Genomic DNA, 18145 nt, shown 5'->3' on the forward strand with positions numbered 1-18145 from the left:
GAGAGAGAAGCCAAGAACAAAGTGGAACGAAGAGTCAAAGTCCAAATTCTGGAAATTTCAGGAGACAGGTATACCCCAGCCCTTCCTATAGTTGTTTTTTTTTTTTTTTTTTTTTTTAGCTCAAGCTAAATCAAGTTTCCCATCCCTTAAAAACACATGTGTCCTGACTAACATTAGGACCTTAGAAACATCTCTGACCACATGACGTTCACATAGGCACAAAGCAGCTGTTCCAGGTTGTATTCCTCAAGTGAATCTCTTCCCATCATCTAGTTCAAGCCTTGTATTTAAAGATGGAGATGCAGGCTTCAGTCCCTTTTTCTGAATCTTCCCATCCTACTCATGATGGCTTAATAGAACCAAAACTTTCCAGAACAGCTGTTCCATCCTCCAAAGACTGCTTCCCTTGCTATTTGCCATCTAATTAGCCTCAAGGTTTAGAGGTGATCATGAGATTCACAATTGGTGAAAAAAAATCAAAATGGACAAAGAATTCATGACATGACTATAAAATAATGACCTTATTATTCTTTCATTTACTCAATAAATACACCCAGACACCCACCTGCTTCTGTAGTAGGTCAGTACTTGGAGACAAACCAGGCAAGCTCCTTGACCTGAAGTAGCCCACCAAGTACAGTGAGAAATAGCTTCCTAGTACCCATATACCACAAATTGCCTTCTGGAAGAATACATACTTATTACTTTTGCAATTTCTGGTAAGTCCCTTTTGAACTGGTTATGAAGCAAACAAAAACACCAGCTCACAATTTTACTGCTGTATTTAAATTCAGTTTTAATTAAAAAAAATGGTCTCATCCAGCTAGACCAATTGGATATGGCACCTGGTGATTTTTGAAAACACAAAACATCCTCCAAAGACAATCATTTTCCTCCCACTAAGTATATTAAAAGAATATGCTATAGGTTCTGAGGTCTACTGTAAAATAGGAGGTTCAAAGATATTTTGCCCAAGGCTAGGCAGCATTACTGCCCTGAAGGAAACTATACTATTCAGAATAGAGGTGTTTTTAAGCATGTGTTAAAATAATGAGTTCTAGAATTTATATTAACTTTCTAGGCAGGCATATATCTGCCCAGAGGCAGATACCAGCATCACCTTAAGTCAGCTCAAGCCTCTTCCAGCTCTGTGATTCTGCAATTGCTTATACTGAATCTCTCCAAGATGGCGATGGGATGAAGAGCTATTTCTGTCCTAGTTCTTTTGCTTTATATAGGTCAAATCCCATTCCAATGAGTACCATAACAATAACCACCTCATGACCTGGTTATTTTAGACAACCTGCTAAAATGACAATCAAGTATGAGTCCAAGCCAGAGCTGGCTGTTACAGAATTTGACCTGAATATTATTTAAGCAAGGAGGTGGCCAGTGGTGTAAGATTTTGATCTTCATGGCCCTGAGCCATGGCAGAGCAGTCAGATTCAAGGTACAGAAAAATTATCAATGAGTCCAAACCACTGTACTTAAAACCCTGAATCACCAACTTCATTTGTCTGACAGAGGCTGCAGTTACAATGTCTGGGGACTCAGTGCTATGACTCTCCATGTAAGAATGGTATCCATTCATGTCTATCCACGCCAGCCAAAGAGTGCAGAGAGATGTGTCCACCCTAATCCAAGTCTGTTAATAACCCCCCTTGTCATATTGGGTGCTCTCAAACCTGAGGTTTCTTTCTCCAGTCTTTCCCAAGGAGCTAGATTCATGCTTCATTTACTTTTTTTTTTTGCATACATCATTCTTCCTTGAAATAAGATGCAAGTTGCTGTTCTCTGAAAATTTCCTTTATAAGAATGTAAACCCTCCGAGGGAAGATATTTGTTTGGTTACTTTCCATCTATGTTCAATATCTGGGTCCTCTCAATAGAATATAAGTTCCAGAAATCTCACATCCAGGATAGTGCCTGGCACACAGTAGGTGTTCAGTAATTATTTGTTGAATTAAAAAATAAAGAGTGATAAGTAGCTATTCTCTTTTTACTGTACCATAAAGGTTTTTATTGGGGCATTATAGTTATACATAATAGATGGATTCATTATGTCATATTTGTATGTGAACATAATATAATTTAATCCATTTTCTTCCTCAGTACCTTCCCTTTTCCTCCCTACCTCTGATCTTCTTGCTGTATCTGACTGATCTCCCTTCTGGGCTATTATTTGCAACCCAATTCCAATGTCCTCCCACCTCTCCAAAAGCAGTGATGGGTTCCCCTCTGATCCTTCAGTACTTTGTATTTCTCTATTATAATACTTATGGGATACTCTCCCTATCGTTCATGTTATATCTGTTTTACCAACTATAATGGGGGATATTTTAGAGAAGAAACTGTGTTTTATATAGCCCCATATTCTTTTTGCCTACAAGAGTAGGAATTCAATAAATGCTTATTGTTTGAACAATTGAAAAAATGAATAGAAATGTTTCTCTTGTAACTGTGAATGCTAAAGATTTATGATTTAACATCATACTTCAAATTCTTCCGGGACTCCAGAGCCTTCCATGGATCAAACTGAAAAAGCCATGAGTCACTGGGCTTGGAGGGGAGGGTTGTGTGTTTATGGAGGATTTGTTTCCCGACCTCGATGAATCATGTGTATAATCACCCGAACTGCATCCTGTCTGGGGAAGTAACCAAAACCCCTATTTCTGGCCCCAATGGCTTTTTGGTTTTATGAGTAAATGCCACTGGCATGCCATTAAATTAATGCCCACAGAAGGCCCTCAGCCAGGGCTCTATCCTGCAATACCAGGGGTCGGGATAGGCCAGTGGTTTTGCCATGAGAGCAGAATGAGAAGATATTACTTTCTCACCTGGTCCCGAATTGGTAACCATTTCTAACTTCTTATCAAACATCTGTGACACTTTTTTCCAAATCAAAGGTTCCATCATGGAATTCTCCTGTACACAAATATTTAATTAGTTTCACCACCAGCAGAATAAAGACCGAACTTCTTATCCTCTAATCCAAGGCTCTCCAGAATCTGATTCTGACCTGCTTTACCTACCTGATCTTCCCTTATCCCCTTATAACCATGTGTTCCATGTGCAATGGATGATTTTCTAAATGCATATAAACCTGAGCCTTTTTTCTATGACTTGGCTCCACTTCCAGTGCCACTTCCTCTATATCATCTGTGATTGTCCAGCAAGGAAGTTAACTTCTCTTTTGAGCATGCAGATTTTATCTAACTCCCATCCCATTGCTCATTTCTAATGTGTCTTATTAGCACCTATGCACATGTTTGGTTCTCTAATAAGTCATTCCCCAGAGAAATCTGGATCTTCGTCAATGTGATACTCCTTATGCACAAGCAGTGCATATAAGAGTGGAGACTCAAAAGTTGTTTGAATGGAAAGTCAGATTCATTCAATTGTTGGAACCTAGGAAATGCTCAGTGTAGAAGATTATTATGTTTATTTCTCTCATTTTATCTGTTACCCCTCTCTATTAAAATATGAGATTAAGAAGATCTTGGGTCTCTGCAAACAGCTATTGTTGTATACCTATGGAAGGTTATATTTCAAGTTTTCTTCCTCTGGATACCCAGTTCCTTGTGGTCTATTTAGCTAATAGATATTACAAGCTTAGGGAGAGAGGTAAAATTTTAATATTCACTTGAATAAAAAAGAAAACTAAAAGGGAATCTGCTGTGTCAAAAAGCAAACCTTTAAAAATATATTTTTTTCCAAAAGCAAAGACTGTTCTGTCATTTTCTGGTTTGGAATATCCATGCCACAGAGCTGATTTCAAGGCAGATGGATAAAGGAGAGTTGATGCATAAAACTTAGCTTTGTGTGACTGAAAAGCACTTTGCTTTTCTTTCTGTTTATTACTATAATGCTGCTTATGAGAATGGGGACAAAGAAGACAAGGTTAAGATCACCCAGGCCAAGGTCAGGTAAAGAGGAAACAGAGTATCAAGAGTTTTGATTCCTCTACTGCCTTTTGGCAATGTCTACATCTGGTCGGAAGAGACAGCTGGGTGGCAGTGCAACCATTTGAGAGCCCTCTCCTACTGTTCCTCAAAAGGCTGCCACTGAGGAGTCTCCAGAGGCCAAGTTCCAATGACTGAATGACTATTAATTGCAATTTCTCCCTCAGTTAAGTAAGCAGAATACCTGCTATTACATACATGGTCAGATCTTATAAATTCCAACATGGTACTCAGATATTAGTTACTATTACAAATTCAAAGATGACTGTTTTTTTCATTATCCCACACTACAAACAATTAACTATTTTTATCAGGTCCTGATAATATTTCAGGTTCTATAGGTCAGTTTGGGCTGTGTTGTGACTACTGGATTCTGCCTTTGTAATAGAAATGCAGTCATCATCTATATAAAAATACATGGGGCTTTATTCCAATAAAACTTTATTTATAAAACAGGTGGTAACCAGATTTGGCCCTTGGGCTGTTTTTCAAATTCCTGTCCTACATGTTTATTAAGTATGAAACATGAGAGGCAGAGGAAAATATCTAAACACTTTTTCTGACATAAACAATGACACTGCTGGGTTTTGTGAGACTTCCAGATATCCCCTTTAAGACAGTTTTAATTCTGTACATTAACATCATGTCTTCATCATCATCAACATCAGCAATGTTGTCTGTACCTATCTGGGAAACATTATGGAGAGAGCCATAAAAGAGCCCCAGTTTTCTATACCTACCTCTTGACCACACTCTTCTGGGAAAGACAGCTCTGATTATTGTTAAAGAAAATATCAGTCATACTCATGGTGAAAGGTCGCTATATTTTTTTTAACAAATTGGTCCTTTGAGCAAGATGAATTTTAATGGATTGGTTTATTAACCTAAAGGTTGAACTAGACGGAGAGTAACTGAATGATTTGTTCATAATTAGTATTATTTATAATTATTTTACTTAGGAAAAAATATCACCTTAAATGTCAGGATGTTTTTTAATTGCCTCAGATGAGATTCAAAATAATTGACTTTGCAAATGTATTTTAAAAAACTCATTTAAAAATATCTGAAGCTGCTGACAGTCTGTCTAGAAGAAGCAAGATATTGATATTCATTACTAGGAACAGGGCAGAAATTGATCCATGATTTTTTTTAACAGCTTGAATTGTGTATTGTGGTCACTTCTGGACTCTGAAAAGCTGAGATGCTGATAGAGCAATGTATGTGTTTCTTTACCCCATTAAATCTATTCTCTGAGTATGCAATATTCCCACAAATACTAGAATAAGATATAATATATGCATTTATATGTATATGAATATATGTGTGTGTATGTATGTGTATATATATATATATATATATATATATATATATATTCCTCCAAAGCTCAGTAGGCAAATCCCCTGCTGAGAGTAGTAAGGGTATATTAACTGATTAATTATTATTAATGCCAATTTTTATTTAGCTAGCAATTATAATCTATTAAGAGCATTTATTCACATTATCTTCCTTATTCAATTCTCAGAAAAATCCTGTAAGGCTCATCAGTAATATATTATTATCTCCCTTTTATAGACAAAGGAAACGGAAACTCCAATGTTTCCCTGCTTAAGCTAATCTCACCAATAAGTGGCAAATCCTGGACTAGAATACAGAATTTCTGACTCCTAGTCCATTACCTCCAGCAACTGTGGAAGGTCTGAAGGCAGAAAGGGAAAGTGTGAAACAGTTTGGGCTGGAGAGAACCTGGAAAGGCCAGCAGACCAGAATTCCTTCTAGTTTAGGTCAAAGTCCGGAGTAGGTGTGGCTACGTGACACACCACCAGAATGATCCACTTTGAGGCAGACCTACTCACTTTGAATTTTCTTGTGCAACTAAACATTCACTGTCAATCTCCCATCCTCTTATTTCTCGTGAAATTTCTGGGGCACCAGAGTTGGAACCAACTTCAAACCAACTTAAGTCTCTGATTCAGTTTCCAAACCCTCCTTCTCCTGCTCTGGGGTCAGCCCTTTTCATCAACCCTGCAACCATTTTTTTTTTCTTTTGCCCTCCTTTGGGCAAAACCATTTTTTTTTTCCTTTGCCCTCCTCTCTCCCTTAATCTCCCAATGCCTCTCTGCACAGCTTTTCCCTTTTAATCTTTGCTGACCACCCTCTATGTCTGCTCCATGTTCTTCCACCGTCAGAGACGCTGTGCCTCTCTTCCCCAAGAGCCTCCGTGGTCATCAGCACCCAGGTTCCTACCTGTGCTCCGCAGCCACAAGCGTTGCCCCTCGGACGACGTCTTGGTTCTGTCGGTCTGACGCTGCCAGCCTCTATCCAGGGCCTGAGAACTGTGCTTGTCTTCAAGCTCTTTGTTACTTGGCCTCTTTAGTTTCAAATGCTAGTAAATAACAACACACAATAAAAGATGGTGTTGGCTATGGTTCTTGCTCGCAGACTCCAGGAGTGGTATCTCAGACCCCAACATTGCAACAAAGAAATCTCACAGTGGGGTGAGTGAAAACCAGTTACAGGACAGGAGGAGAAAACTTCAGCGCTTCCAAAATTCCACAGTCCCAGCTGCCCTCCAGGGGCTCCCCCTTGTGGGAGATACTGGGCATGGCAAGGCAGTACCCAGTTGGGACAGTGCCTGGGTGGGAGGGCAGGAGAAAGACTCAGTTCTCCTGAGTATGTGCACATACTCAGGGAGGTGTGCCCCAAAGGGCACAGGGTTCTATTCCAGTCTCAAAGAACAGCCTCTGTGTGAATTGCAGCTGAAGTTCTCCATAATCAATCATGCAAATATTTGGGGGAGCCAGAGTTCTTGGTGCCTAGAGGTCTCTGAGTGCAGGTGAGCACCCTTATGAGTGAGGAGCTTGCACCGCTTATGCTTCATGTGGGAAGTGGGGTTGGCAACCCTTTGCTTCTGCTGTATGCCCAATTTCCTGACTGGAAAATGTATCATCCAGTGGACACCTATGCAGGGCTGCTCTGGGGAGACAGGTGTGGTCCTCATCATCTGACTAAACCATGGTGGTCCAGTCTCCTGGGCTCTCTGGGCCTTTTGGTACCAAGGGAGCCCTGGCAACTTTCTGTTGCTCACCTTGATGAAACCAGACTGGATGTCCAAATAACATCTTTCCCCAGAGAGATACAATCTCATTCATTCTCACCTACCCTGGTCAGCAGGTAGGAAATCTAATATACTATTTTCTGCAAACAGAATCAGAGGCTCATGTAGCTGAATGATATTTCCAATGCACTAGAAAAACCATCAGTGTAGCGAAGATCAGAACTGGGTTTTCTGACCTCTGTCCAGCCCATCCGTCCAGACTATGCTCTGTCTCTAGAGAAAAGGGGAAGTGATGCTCAGACGGCCCTCAGTGCAGGGCAATGAGCCACACCATTAAGGAGTATCCATCGGCTTCCCCTGCTGTGAGGACAGCCTGCTGGATGTGACACAGACAGAGACCCAGACTGAGCCAGCAGGAAAGAATTCGTCATTATGCCAGATATGGAAGAGAACCAGTAGGACCAGTGGGAAGCTATTTATTTGCCAGTACACAGTTAGTGGAAGAGGAACAGGGAAACTGCAGAATGACAACAGTGATCTGGCACTGACTCCTGGTCACCACAAGCCTTGTGACATATTGTCTCATTTCAACATTGTACTAATTCTGAGACCCCAACTGCAGGATTAGGTTAGCTCCATTTTAGGGATGAAGAAATTGAGGTCAGAGTGGTTAATGGGCAATAATATGTGGCAGAGATGATGATTCAATCAAAAGCTGTTTAAGCCTTGAGTTTATCTCACCATGTCACCTTGCCATGTGGGTTCTTCTAGCAGTGCTGGCAAGGAAGCTCTGTCAGGGGTCAACATAAAGTATTTCATATTAAGTTCAACAAACCGGTTCTCACCTGTGCCCTCCCACCACCTCCCTGATGTAATGAATCCTATGGAAAGACTAAACTTGGCATAAAATCATAGAAGAATGGGCTCTTTCTCCAAAGGCAGCATAGACAGCCCAGGAATAAAGACAAAAGAACAATAATGACCTAAGCAAAACGGCTGGTGTCTATAAAATGATGATGAAGAAGGAGGAGGAGGAGGAGGAGAAAGAGGAGGCGGAGGAGGAGGAAGAGAAGTCAATTAATGAAACAGTCACTGATCATGAATTCAATAAGTATTTCTCAGACCTATGCTGGGCCTTGGGCTGAATACAACAGAGATACCCTGCCCTGATGCTTCAACTCTGCTATGAACTCACATAAAACAAACAAAATGGGATTCAAAGAATCTAAACAAAGCTGCAAGAGCAAAAGTATGCGCTTTCCCACAAATGGACCTAAAACTGAGGACCTTTAGTGACTGAGGTCCACTTGTGAAGGATGGCATTTAAATCCAGAAATACTTCTCAAGAAGAGGGCATCAGGTGTCTGCAGCATTCGAAGGACCCTGGGTCAGGACTTGGGATCAGGAAAATGGATCGGGAGGGAAGGAGAGTCTTGTCCTCCTTTGGGTTGGTGAGAGCATCCAGTCCTCCTCTGCACCCCACCAAGGCAAAATGGAATAAACTGAGACCAGAGCAACCAACGAATACGAGAGATTGGCATGAGAAATCTGGAAAGCAGGGAATAGTTAGGCAGATGCAGGTAAAACTCTATAACTGCTGTCTTCCAGTACACTAAGGGCATTCAGGTAGAAAAGGGATGAGATTTGCTCTGCCCAGCTTTAGGGAACAGATGGAACCCAGGGGGAGAATCTCCAAAGAGAAAAATCTTTGATTAATTATAAGAAAAAATATTCTGCTAATGCAGTCCAAAATTGGAAAGGTCACTTCCTGTCTGGAAAAGGCTAGGAGGGAGTATCACCAGAAGTCCTTTGGTCAAAGAGGCCCAAATACAGACGGGAATGAAATGGGGTCCTGGGGCCAACAAGGAGAAACTAGATGGTAGAAACAGTAAACCCCCACCCAGGGCGTTTCTCTTTTTGAGGGATTTGTGGTCTAATTCAACAATAAGCTAAATATAAAGTGTGCTTACTTTCTTCTCCTGTCTTTCCCCGGAATGGAATTATGTATTTTACTGTTTCAGGTAATTCCAGGTATGTGGGGTGAAGCCACTGCCCTTTAGTATCATGGAAAACACAAAAGAAAAAAGGCCCAAATCTGACACTCTGGATGATCGAAAGAGACATTAAGGAACCATTTCATCAACACCATCTATGCCTGAATTCTTTCCCACTGAGTGGTTGCCTGTTTGTACTCAGTCTCCAAAATCCATTAGATTGTAAGCCATTCTAAAGCAGCTCAAACGAAGCAAACGCACATATAATGCATCAGCAAGACATGGAAACAGCAGAAGAGAAAAATGATACCTTCAGAATAGTTACTGAGAATAAAGACAGAGCCTAAAATTAATCAGGAGTTTTTTTTTTTTTTTTTTTTTTTTTTTTTTTGGTACCAGGAATTAAACCCAGGGGCACGTAACCACTGAGCCACACCCCCAGCCCTTTTTTATATTTTATTAGAGACAGGGTCTCACTGAGTTGCTTAGGACCTTGCTAAGTTGCCGATATCGTAGAGGATTGATTAGAAGCAGTCAGTCCACAGGAAGCTTCTTTTTGGCCTGAGAATCTTAGAGAGGATCTCCAGTGTCCAGTGTCCAGAGAAAGCTAAGGAAAGGACCACTGGGCAGCTGGTGGGGAGCCAGATGGCGCAGAACTGAAGGCATATAATGGGAGGAGGAAGCCTCCTGTACACCCTGCTCACCATGCCTGGTGAGGCCAGTCCTGTGATGTGGCCTCCATCTCTGGACAGTGAGAAAATGGCCCAGTTGGAGCCTGTCTGATTGCCCAGCCTTCCCCTACACCTTGATTTTCTACTTGGGTTCGCACATGAGCTCAGCTCCTCTCATGTACCCAGATGCCTGTTTCAGGGAAGCGTTTGCATTTTCCTTGGCAAATGCTTCCCAGGTACAGCTTGCTACATGCTTTTAGGCTCGGCCAATTACAACAAGCACTAAAACTGCTGAGCCAAGTAGTTTCTTCAGAGCTCTGCTTACATTTCCTCCCTGAAAAAAGCAGAGGGCCCACCCACTTCATGCAGAATCTGCACACAGAAAAATGCAGGGTTTTCTCTTAAGACAGAGGTGGCACGGGATAACTTTCCCAAAGAGGAGATGAGATGCAACCAGTTTTCACTTTGATTTTACACTTCTCAATAGGACTTCACCCTGTGTCAGAGGGTGGACAAGATGGCTCAGAAGTGGCTCCCTTGAGCTGAGAAAGGGCTAGAGAGGCTTTTTTCTCCCTTGAGAAAGGGTTAGAGAGGCTTTTAGTTCAAGCCCCACAGGACCTCAAGTTGGTTGAAGATTTATATGTGTCAATAGCCTTTCTCATTCTTGAACTTCCACTAGGTCCAGGGTTCAATATTGCAATTATATTCTTGTAAATGCTGGATTTGGAGGGAAGATGGAGTCAGTTTCTAAATGACTTTGGATTTTTTTTTTTTTAACAATCATCTACAATAACACTGATGTTTGGGCAGAAATAAAGCAATTCCAGAAGGGATTACTCCAAAGTTGTTTGGATATTTTTTTTCTGATTAATGAATTGTTACCGTACAAAAGTACAATAAATTTACCTCTTCATTTATTTTCTATGATGCTAACATTAGATTGTGTAATGTTTCTGAGTTATCCCTAGCTTAGGAGAAGACATTGAGGAATATCTTAATGAGAGCATGCCAGAAAGTGGTACAGCCAGTTTAGAATTAAAAATTATCCATGGATAATTCACAAAGCATGTAATACATATGCAGATCATTGAGAAGTAACCATGCTGAGAGGTACCTGCAAGAGCCTTCCAAAACCAGAAATCATCATAGAAGTGCGTCTTTAATTCCTGGCTTTCATTCATGGTTAACTAAGCAGTGGTATTGCAGGTCCATGCTCCAAGTCTGAAGGCGCTCTTCAAACCAGGAAGACTGTGTCTCTTAGAAAAATCTGAACTCAGTCACATAGGCAAGATGACCTTCATGTATCCAGAGATACTGAAAGCATTCAATCAGAACTGAACTGAACTTACTTGGAGGGTAAGAACCTAAAGTGTTAGCAGGTCAAAACTGCCACCTTAAGCTTAGAAGACAAAAAGATCAGGACAAGCTTCATCTACAGATGGTAAATCAATCTTAGGAATCCTTGGCATTAGGGGCAAGAGGTATATGATGGTAACTCTCCTCGTAGTGGGCTCTACCATGAATGTCCAGTGCCACTCCACCTTTCTAGGTCCCACTGAGGACCTAACAATCAGAAGAAACCACATATCCTTGCTTTAGAGGAAAATTTACAAACTGGTGTATCTACAACGATGCTTAGTTCCTCTCTTCCTCCATGGAATAGTAAATATATGTGTTTTCATACCAAGAAGGGTAGCATCTTGAACTAAAGACAGTCTTCAGTGTGAAAAACTAAATGGTGTTATGAGAAGAGTCTAATTTTATTTTAATTAAAGATATAGTTGGACCTTCAAGAGCTGTTCATCTATAGGGATTTTCATAGGTCCCTGGCCAAGGACCAACCTCAGTCATAAAAAGAAGAAACCTCTTGAGTCCAAGTAGATCTCTAAAGAAAGAGCTTTGGTCGGCTGGGCTTCATTTATCAAAATAATACTTTTTCTTGTTCTGGAGTCAGAATAAAAGAATGTGCTATCAAGTCATCTGAGGGGCCCACCGGAAGATGCTAAGGAGACAGATCCAAGGGTCTCATACTGAAATCTTTTATCTTGGAGGACAATAAGATGACATCTTTTCTAGACTTCCAAAAGCTTGCTGTCTTTGGGTGGCATGATAGTGACAAAACACAGAACTCATTCGGAAGTCATGTCCCCTTTCCTTGTTAAAGCTGAGGAATTCTGGTACCAGAGCCTAGGATTTATAGGTAGAAAAATGGTGACAAGAAAGGGGAGTGTAAGAACTAATTTAAAGCCCTGAATTTCACCCAGTACTGCTGGGGGACAAGAACATTGCTGTGGGTACTTTTCTGTTAGATTTTTCCCTCCTAATTATTTGCAGAATTCTCCTCACTAACTAAAAGCAATCCAATTATTGTGAGCACCACCATTAAGAGTGAGGACAGAGCAGTGTCAATGGGACTTGTAAAGTGGCAGCATCCCTCAGAGACAGGCAGACTGCACCCACCACCCTATTTCTGATCTTTCCCTATATCGGCTTCAGTCTACTCGTATTGGTAGGTTTTGGAGGTAAGTGTGAACAGCTAACAGACCACTGTTGCTCTCTGCTCACTGCTAAGCAAGAGAATTGCAGAAAGTTCACATTTGGCCATTGGACAAATGCCCAGATGCTGGGAAATCTGATAGTCACGGTGTCACAGTTACTTTCTCCCTCACCCATGTCCCTCTTTCGTACTCACTGAGTTTCTAGACTCTGTTTAGTCCTTCCCCATTGTAATTCTTGAGTTGGTTCCTTTCTTTTATTTCCGCAGTTGTCACTGGTAAAATTCACATTTTTTTCCTCCACTGGATGATTGCTATTTTCTAGCTTGATTCCCCAAGACGGGTATCTACCCACTATGATCCACTCCACAAGTGACTTCCATTGGGTCCTCTTAATACATGACTCCAATCATGCCACTCATCCATGTGAAAACTCTGGATGATACTCTGCTGCCTGTAGGTCTCAGTCAGAACAAGCGATTCTGCACTGCCTGCTGACCAAAGTCCAAAAAATAAATGGACAGTTCTATTCACAAAGGTTAAATTGTTCAATGACTCACATGTTGCCTTATGAAGAAAGGACTTAGATCCAGAAAATTAGTCAAGTTTCCCGTATCCTACGCACCAGAGATAAATGTCACTTGTTCTGTCCACATGGGTCTTTTCTCCTGTATATTATTCCTATTACAGCTAAAAGGTCCTTCCCAGTGTCTCCCTGAATTATCCCTTAAGCCCTTGAATTCTGGGCTGTGGATGGAGCTCAGTGGTAAAGCTCTGGCCTAGCATATGTGAGGCCTGGGGTTCAATCTCTAGTGCCACAAAAAAAGTCTAGAATTCTGCCATCATTAACTATTACCTGTTTTAACAGCAATGCAACTGGTGAAGTAAAAAAGAAATGAGTAACAACCAAAAAAAAAAAAAAAACCACCAGAGAAAGACGGCATATCAAGTTTAAAAGGGCTGAAATTAAAAGGTAATCTAAATGGATGTTTATGACCTTGTTTGCTCAACATCCTACATCTTTAGGGCCTTAATCATCTTCAGACTATTATCCTGATTGTGATGGATATTTGTCGGCTGCACTTATGCTTCAGTTACTCAAAACATATGTATTTATTACACACCACAATTAGATTGCAATAATAATCCATGATGACAGCAATAGTTTAATGGAGAAATAGACTCCGCCAAAGATCCTTGGATATCAGAGAGATGCATGCCGACTGGAGGAAGCAGCTTGGAGAACAATGCAGAGAACAAGTGCTCGATTTCTTTATCTGTGATCACCACACCACCATTTCAGGAGTTGATAGCAAGAGGGGCTAGGAATGGACAGAAACTCATCATATCGAAGGGCAGGACTCACTAAACCACACACAATCGGGGACTCTGATTCTAGACACTGCCATTTGTTCTGTGTGAAAGATGAATGTTAAAGGAACTCCCAGGGATGGGGTGTAGGTCAGTGGTAGAGCATGGGCAAGGCCCTGGGTCTCATCCCTAGCATCAATTAAAAATAAATAAAATGGAGGACCTCCCTCTACATAAGGCCCATGACAGTCAACAGCCATCCCTCTATTTCCAGAGGAGTATGGACTACAAGGGTAATGGCTTGGAGAGGTGAGGAGCTATCTCCTTTCTTGAAAAGGAAACAGAGGAAGAGATGAGATTCTGGAGGACAGTTTATAACTCCACACCACACTGTGAGGAGAGTCCCCTTCAGGTCTAACCTACGTTTCTTCTGCTGTCTTTGCTTCTCATGGATTGTTTGTAACCTCTGCAAATAGAGAAATACAGTCAGTCACAGCTGGCCATTTGGCTCAGCTGACAACTGTTCTAAAATCCACCATTAACATTTTGTCCCCCAAAAGGGCCACCGAGCTTTGCTTTGTAAGAGAGCTGTCCATCACACCTCTGAAGTGACAGTCTGGTCACACCTAAGAGAAGACAGGTAGGGAGGGGACTATCAATGACATCATCACCACCCATTCTATCTACTAAGAAAAGTCAAAGCAAGATCTCTGCCTGTTTTTCAGCCTCGACTCAGAGCTGAGCACCGGAAATTAACCCAGCCTGCTCCTTGACAGGACACCAGGCCACACAGGGCCATCTGTAGCAGAGCAGGGACCGCCAGCCAGCTCCCAGAATCCCCTGTGCTCCCTCTTCCACATGGTGCTTGTCTCAACAGAATATTATGTTTCCGCAGATGGAGAGAAGGCTATTCAACCTAAATTTTCCACATGTAGTTGCACTCCAACTTGTCTACAGCTGTTTTTTTTTTCTATCATATAAAATAAAATGGTACCCTTGCCTAGATGACTAAAAAAAAAAAAAAAAAAAAAAAAAAGCCCAAAAGGTGGCCCTCAGAAGGCCACCCTGCTTGCTTTGGGCATTTTCCTACCCCAAGCTCTGCCTCAAGCACAGGGTGCTTCTCAGGTTATGCAACTGACTTTAGGACCTCAGTGTCTATAAGGAGACACCTTGAAAACTGGAAGGAGGAGGTCCGGGTGAAGATCCATCTGATCCACATTCGCTCTCCTGTTCAGAATCCCCTGGCGGGTTGCTCACCATCTCTAGACCTTGGCTTCCTCGAGGGTAGCGTGGAGATTGTGAAATGACATCTCCCATTTAATTACATAAGAGTGAACCCCGGACACAATGCCTGGCACCTGGGGAGTGAGCACGTGACAGTGCCTCTGGGTATGAATATTACCACAGTCATCTCTGGGGACAAAAAAGTGGCTGAGACAGAGTGGGAAAGAGAGCTGTGGGGAAGTGGCTGGGGAGCCGCCATCCCTGTGGCCCTGCCCATGACCCCACTGTGCAGGGGCGCAGAACATTTCTCCCATTCATCCAGGTCCCACTCCCTCCCAGATCGGGAGCATTGAAGCGGCACAATAAAGGCCTTCCTCCCACAAGATGGGCACCATGCCGGGCTGTGCCTGGATCCCGAGGAGACATCTCTGTCCAGCATTTCGATCGGGGCTCTTCCGAGCCAGCTCCTGGGGTGCACACAAAGACCCATTCAGGAAGGCTGGGGTTCTGAAAGCCAGCAGATGAGCTGAGGGGCCCTGGAAGGGGGTGGAGAAGCCACACAGCGCCTGGCACCAACCCTGCTGGGCCCCACCCGGGGCCAGTGGGCGTGGAGGGCTCAGGTCTGCAGCCACAGCCAAGGCTGCACTCTTTGTTTTCCCCAGATTCCTCTCTGATGGAGGTCCAGGGCATCAAGGACACCAGCTGCCATGGCTGGGATTGAATGACCTCCCCAGAGGAGCCTGGGAACATCCCCCCTCCATAATGCCAGCCCAATAGGCAGGGTATCCAGTGGAAACGGGCCATTACTAACTGGCCTGCCAATCCCAGAGTGCTTCTTTCTGGGAAAAATGCCTCTCAGAGGTTCTCACCCTGCTAAGGTACTAGCTGTAGCACTGAAGGAAGAAATAAGAAGCTAAATTAATATATAAAAGGCATTGGCTGTTCCCTAGGACCTAGAAAGCAGCTCCATGCCCATCATCCTCTGTTTTCCCATCTGTAAAATGGGACTGATAATCTGTTGGAATTCAAACAGTAGCTGCTGTGAGAGAATTTCCAGGTAGCAGTTGGCGTATTTTCTGAGCTGCCTTAGCTTTTCTCCCTGTGACACACAAGACTCTGGGACACACAAGAAATCCTGGGCCAGGACTCCAGGCAGCATGGCTCTGTGGGCAATCCCCAGCTACATGGGATTTGAAGCATCGGGGATATGGGGTGCCCTGAATATTAGGGCAGAAAGGCTGATTCAGAGACCATGACCCTCCATTGCAGAGAAAAACAGGATTCCTGAGGCCTTTCCAAGAGTGAAGGTTATGGGACACTTGTGTAAAACACAGAGGGAAGATTACTCCAGCAACTACGTTAGAGGGATGACATAGCAAGCAATTCTTAAGCTTCTGCCGGTGCCAGCACTGAATAAGATGCTGGAGTTGAAAAGATTATTGCCCATTGCCTCCAAATCTAGAAGTCATTGCAACAAGGAGACAAACCCACCGTGAAACAGAAAACTGAGCCACTTTTGGCCTCCAGGTTGTAAGACATTTTCTCTGGCACAGTAGCATTTTCTGGATGACTCAGCTGAGAAGGACTGGAAAGATTTCCTGTGATCTGAAGATGTTTGTACCTCTGTATATCTAACTGTTCACTTTTCCTGTAACCCACCTACTGCATGCATTCATCTGGACATCTTCCACCCGGTGGGAAGACTCATACAAGCATCACCTCCTCCAGGAAGCCTTCCCTCACCACACAACTTGAATTAGGGCTTCCCTTCATCTAAGGATTCCCACAGCACCCTGGGCATGCCTCTTTCTTTGCCATTAGAAAATTCTATGCCATTAGAAAATTGTCCATTTACTTTCTCCTATCTTCTCAGGGGATAAGCACTGTACATAATTAACCTTTTTAACTTCATCATCTCTTGTAGCACTGGCACAATGCAGAAGTTTAAGTGCTTATTGCATGAAATGGATGCGTTATCTCACTCTCGAGTAGTTGTTGGCATAAACTCCACTTTATATTTCACAAGAGTATCCTGTAACCTTGGCTCTCCGGAAGTTCTATCTTATATCAAACCAATTCTGTCCTGCAAGCATGTATTTCTATTTTTTTTCCTAACTTCAGGAGACATTAGTTAGTCATCACCCTCATTCTTATCAGTGATAATAGAAATTGTTATTACTATTCCCCTTAATTTCTTTCTACTGAATCAACTTTATTCAGGGTGGGGACTTATATTAGGAATGAACTCTCAGAATCTCAAATCTGACAGTTTTCCCTTCTCATAGCCAAATAGAAAAGAACTTTAAGAAGGATTTTGATCAGTTAGAGACTACTCATTTCACCATGTTTTATGAAGCACCTACTATGTGCCAGGCTGCCTGTGATGGAGGAGGATCAAATGAGTAAGTACCTGCCATTAAGAGAACTTCAATCTGGAACAGGGAGTAATGGGGTAACTTTCCTAATAAAAATCTAGTAAAAACCAGCACTTCACTTTCTTTGTGGTCCTTGGTTAGAATTGCTAATTTATGTGAGAATGTAGAAAAGTCCAGAGCGGAAGAAAATAAATTTCAATTCCTGAGCAACTTGGGAAATACTTGAGGGCTCAGTCAGGGGACACATTGGAGACACAATGGAAAGTCCTTTAGAGAATAAGTTCCATGTGCCTATTGACACCTTGAAAGAAATCCATGTGCATTTTCACTGCTAAGGAGAGGTGGCCTCCACTGACCACACTGTCACTGGCAAGAGCCACACTGGTCAGCAACCCCCAAACTGGCAGGCTCCCTCTCTCTGGCCCAGGAGCTCAGGGTCTGCGTGACTTGAGACAAGTCATCTGGGGACACTTGGGATTCTGAGCGAGAGAGCCAGTGGAGGCAGCACAGATAAGGTCTGGACAGAAATTTGGCAGCCGGTACAACATCTGCTTGGGCTGAGGTTCTGGCTCTGGCTCCTGCTGGGAGCCTGGGGCTGGAGACTGGGAAGCCTGTGAGTGCAGCTGGTTACAGCAGGTGGCGCCAGAGAGCAGAAACCAACCCTCAGTGGACCCAGGGTGGTGTTAACCTCCTCCCAAACAGGGGCACTGTGGACTAGGGAAGCAAACGAAACCACACTCTTGTCAAAGTCTGGAAAAAGACAAATTTTCCAGATGGCTGAGAGAACCAGAGATGGCTCTTTCTCATGGAAAAAAAAAAAAAAAAAAAACAAGGTCGAACCACTTCGAACCCTTAGATAGCTGTTGAGCAAAGTATAATTCCCCAAAACACCTCCCTCAGCTCCAGCAACCAAACCAAAACAAAACCATAGCAAGGAAACCCCCAACCTATCATAAATGATAGAGCTCTGGCAACCAACATTTTAAAGCAAGCAAACAAATTTTAAAAGGGACAGATATCTAAATCTTAAAGCTACTAGAAGACATAGTCTGCATAGG

The 18145-nt window shown here is 42.6% G+C and overlaps 1 protein-coding gene across 1 annotated transcript in view; it reads right to left on the reverse strand.

Moving 5' to 3' along the window:
• Positions 1-18145, reverse strand: part of LOC144254151 (uncharacterized) — a 126201-nt gene that overhangs the window by 38952 nt on the left and 69104 nt on the right. Inside the window, exon 3 of the mRNA XM_077797011.1 lies at positions 6207-6345. Coding sequence (XP_077653137.1) covers positions 6207-6345 — 139 coding nt within the window. The remainder of the gene's footprint in view (positions 1-6206; positions 6346-18145) is intronic.

Source organism: Urocitellus parryii, chromosome 4, assembly GCF_045843805.1.
Source record: "Urocitellus parryii isolate mUroPar1 chromosome 4, mUroPar1.hap1, whole genome shotgun sequence".
Classification (NCBI taxonomy): Eukaryota; Metazoa; Chordata; class Mammalia; order Rodentia; family Sciuridae; genus Urocitellus; species Urocitellus parryii.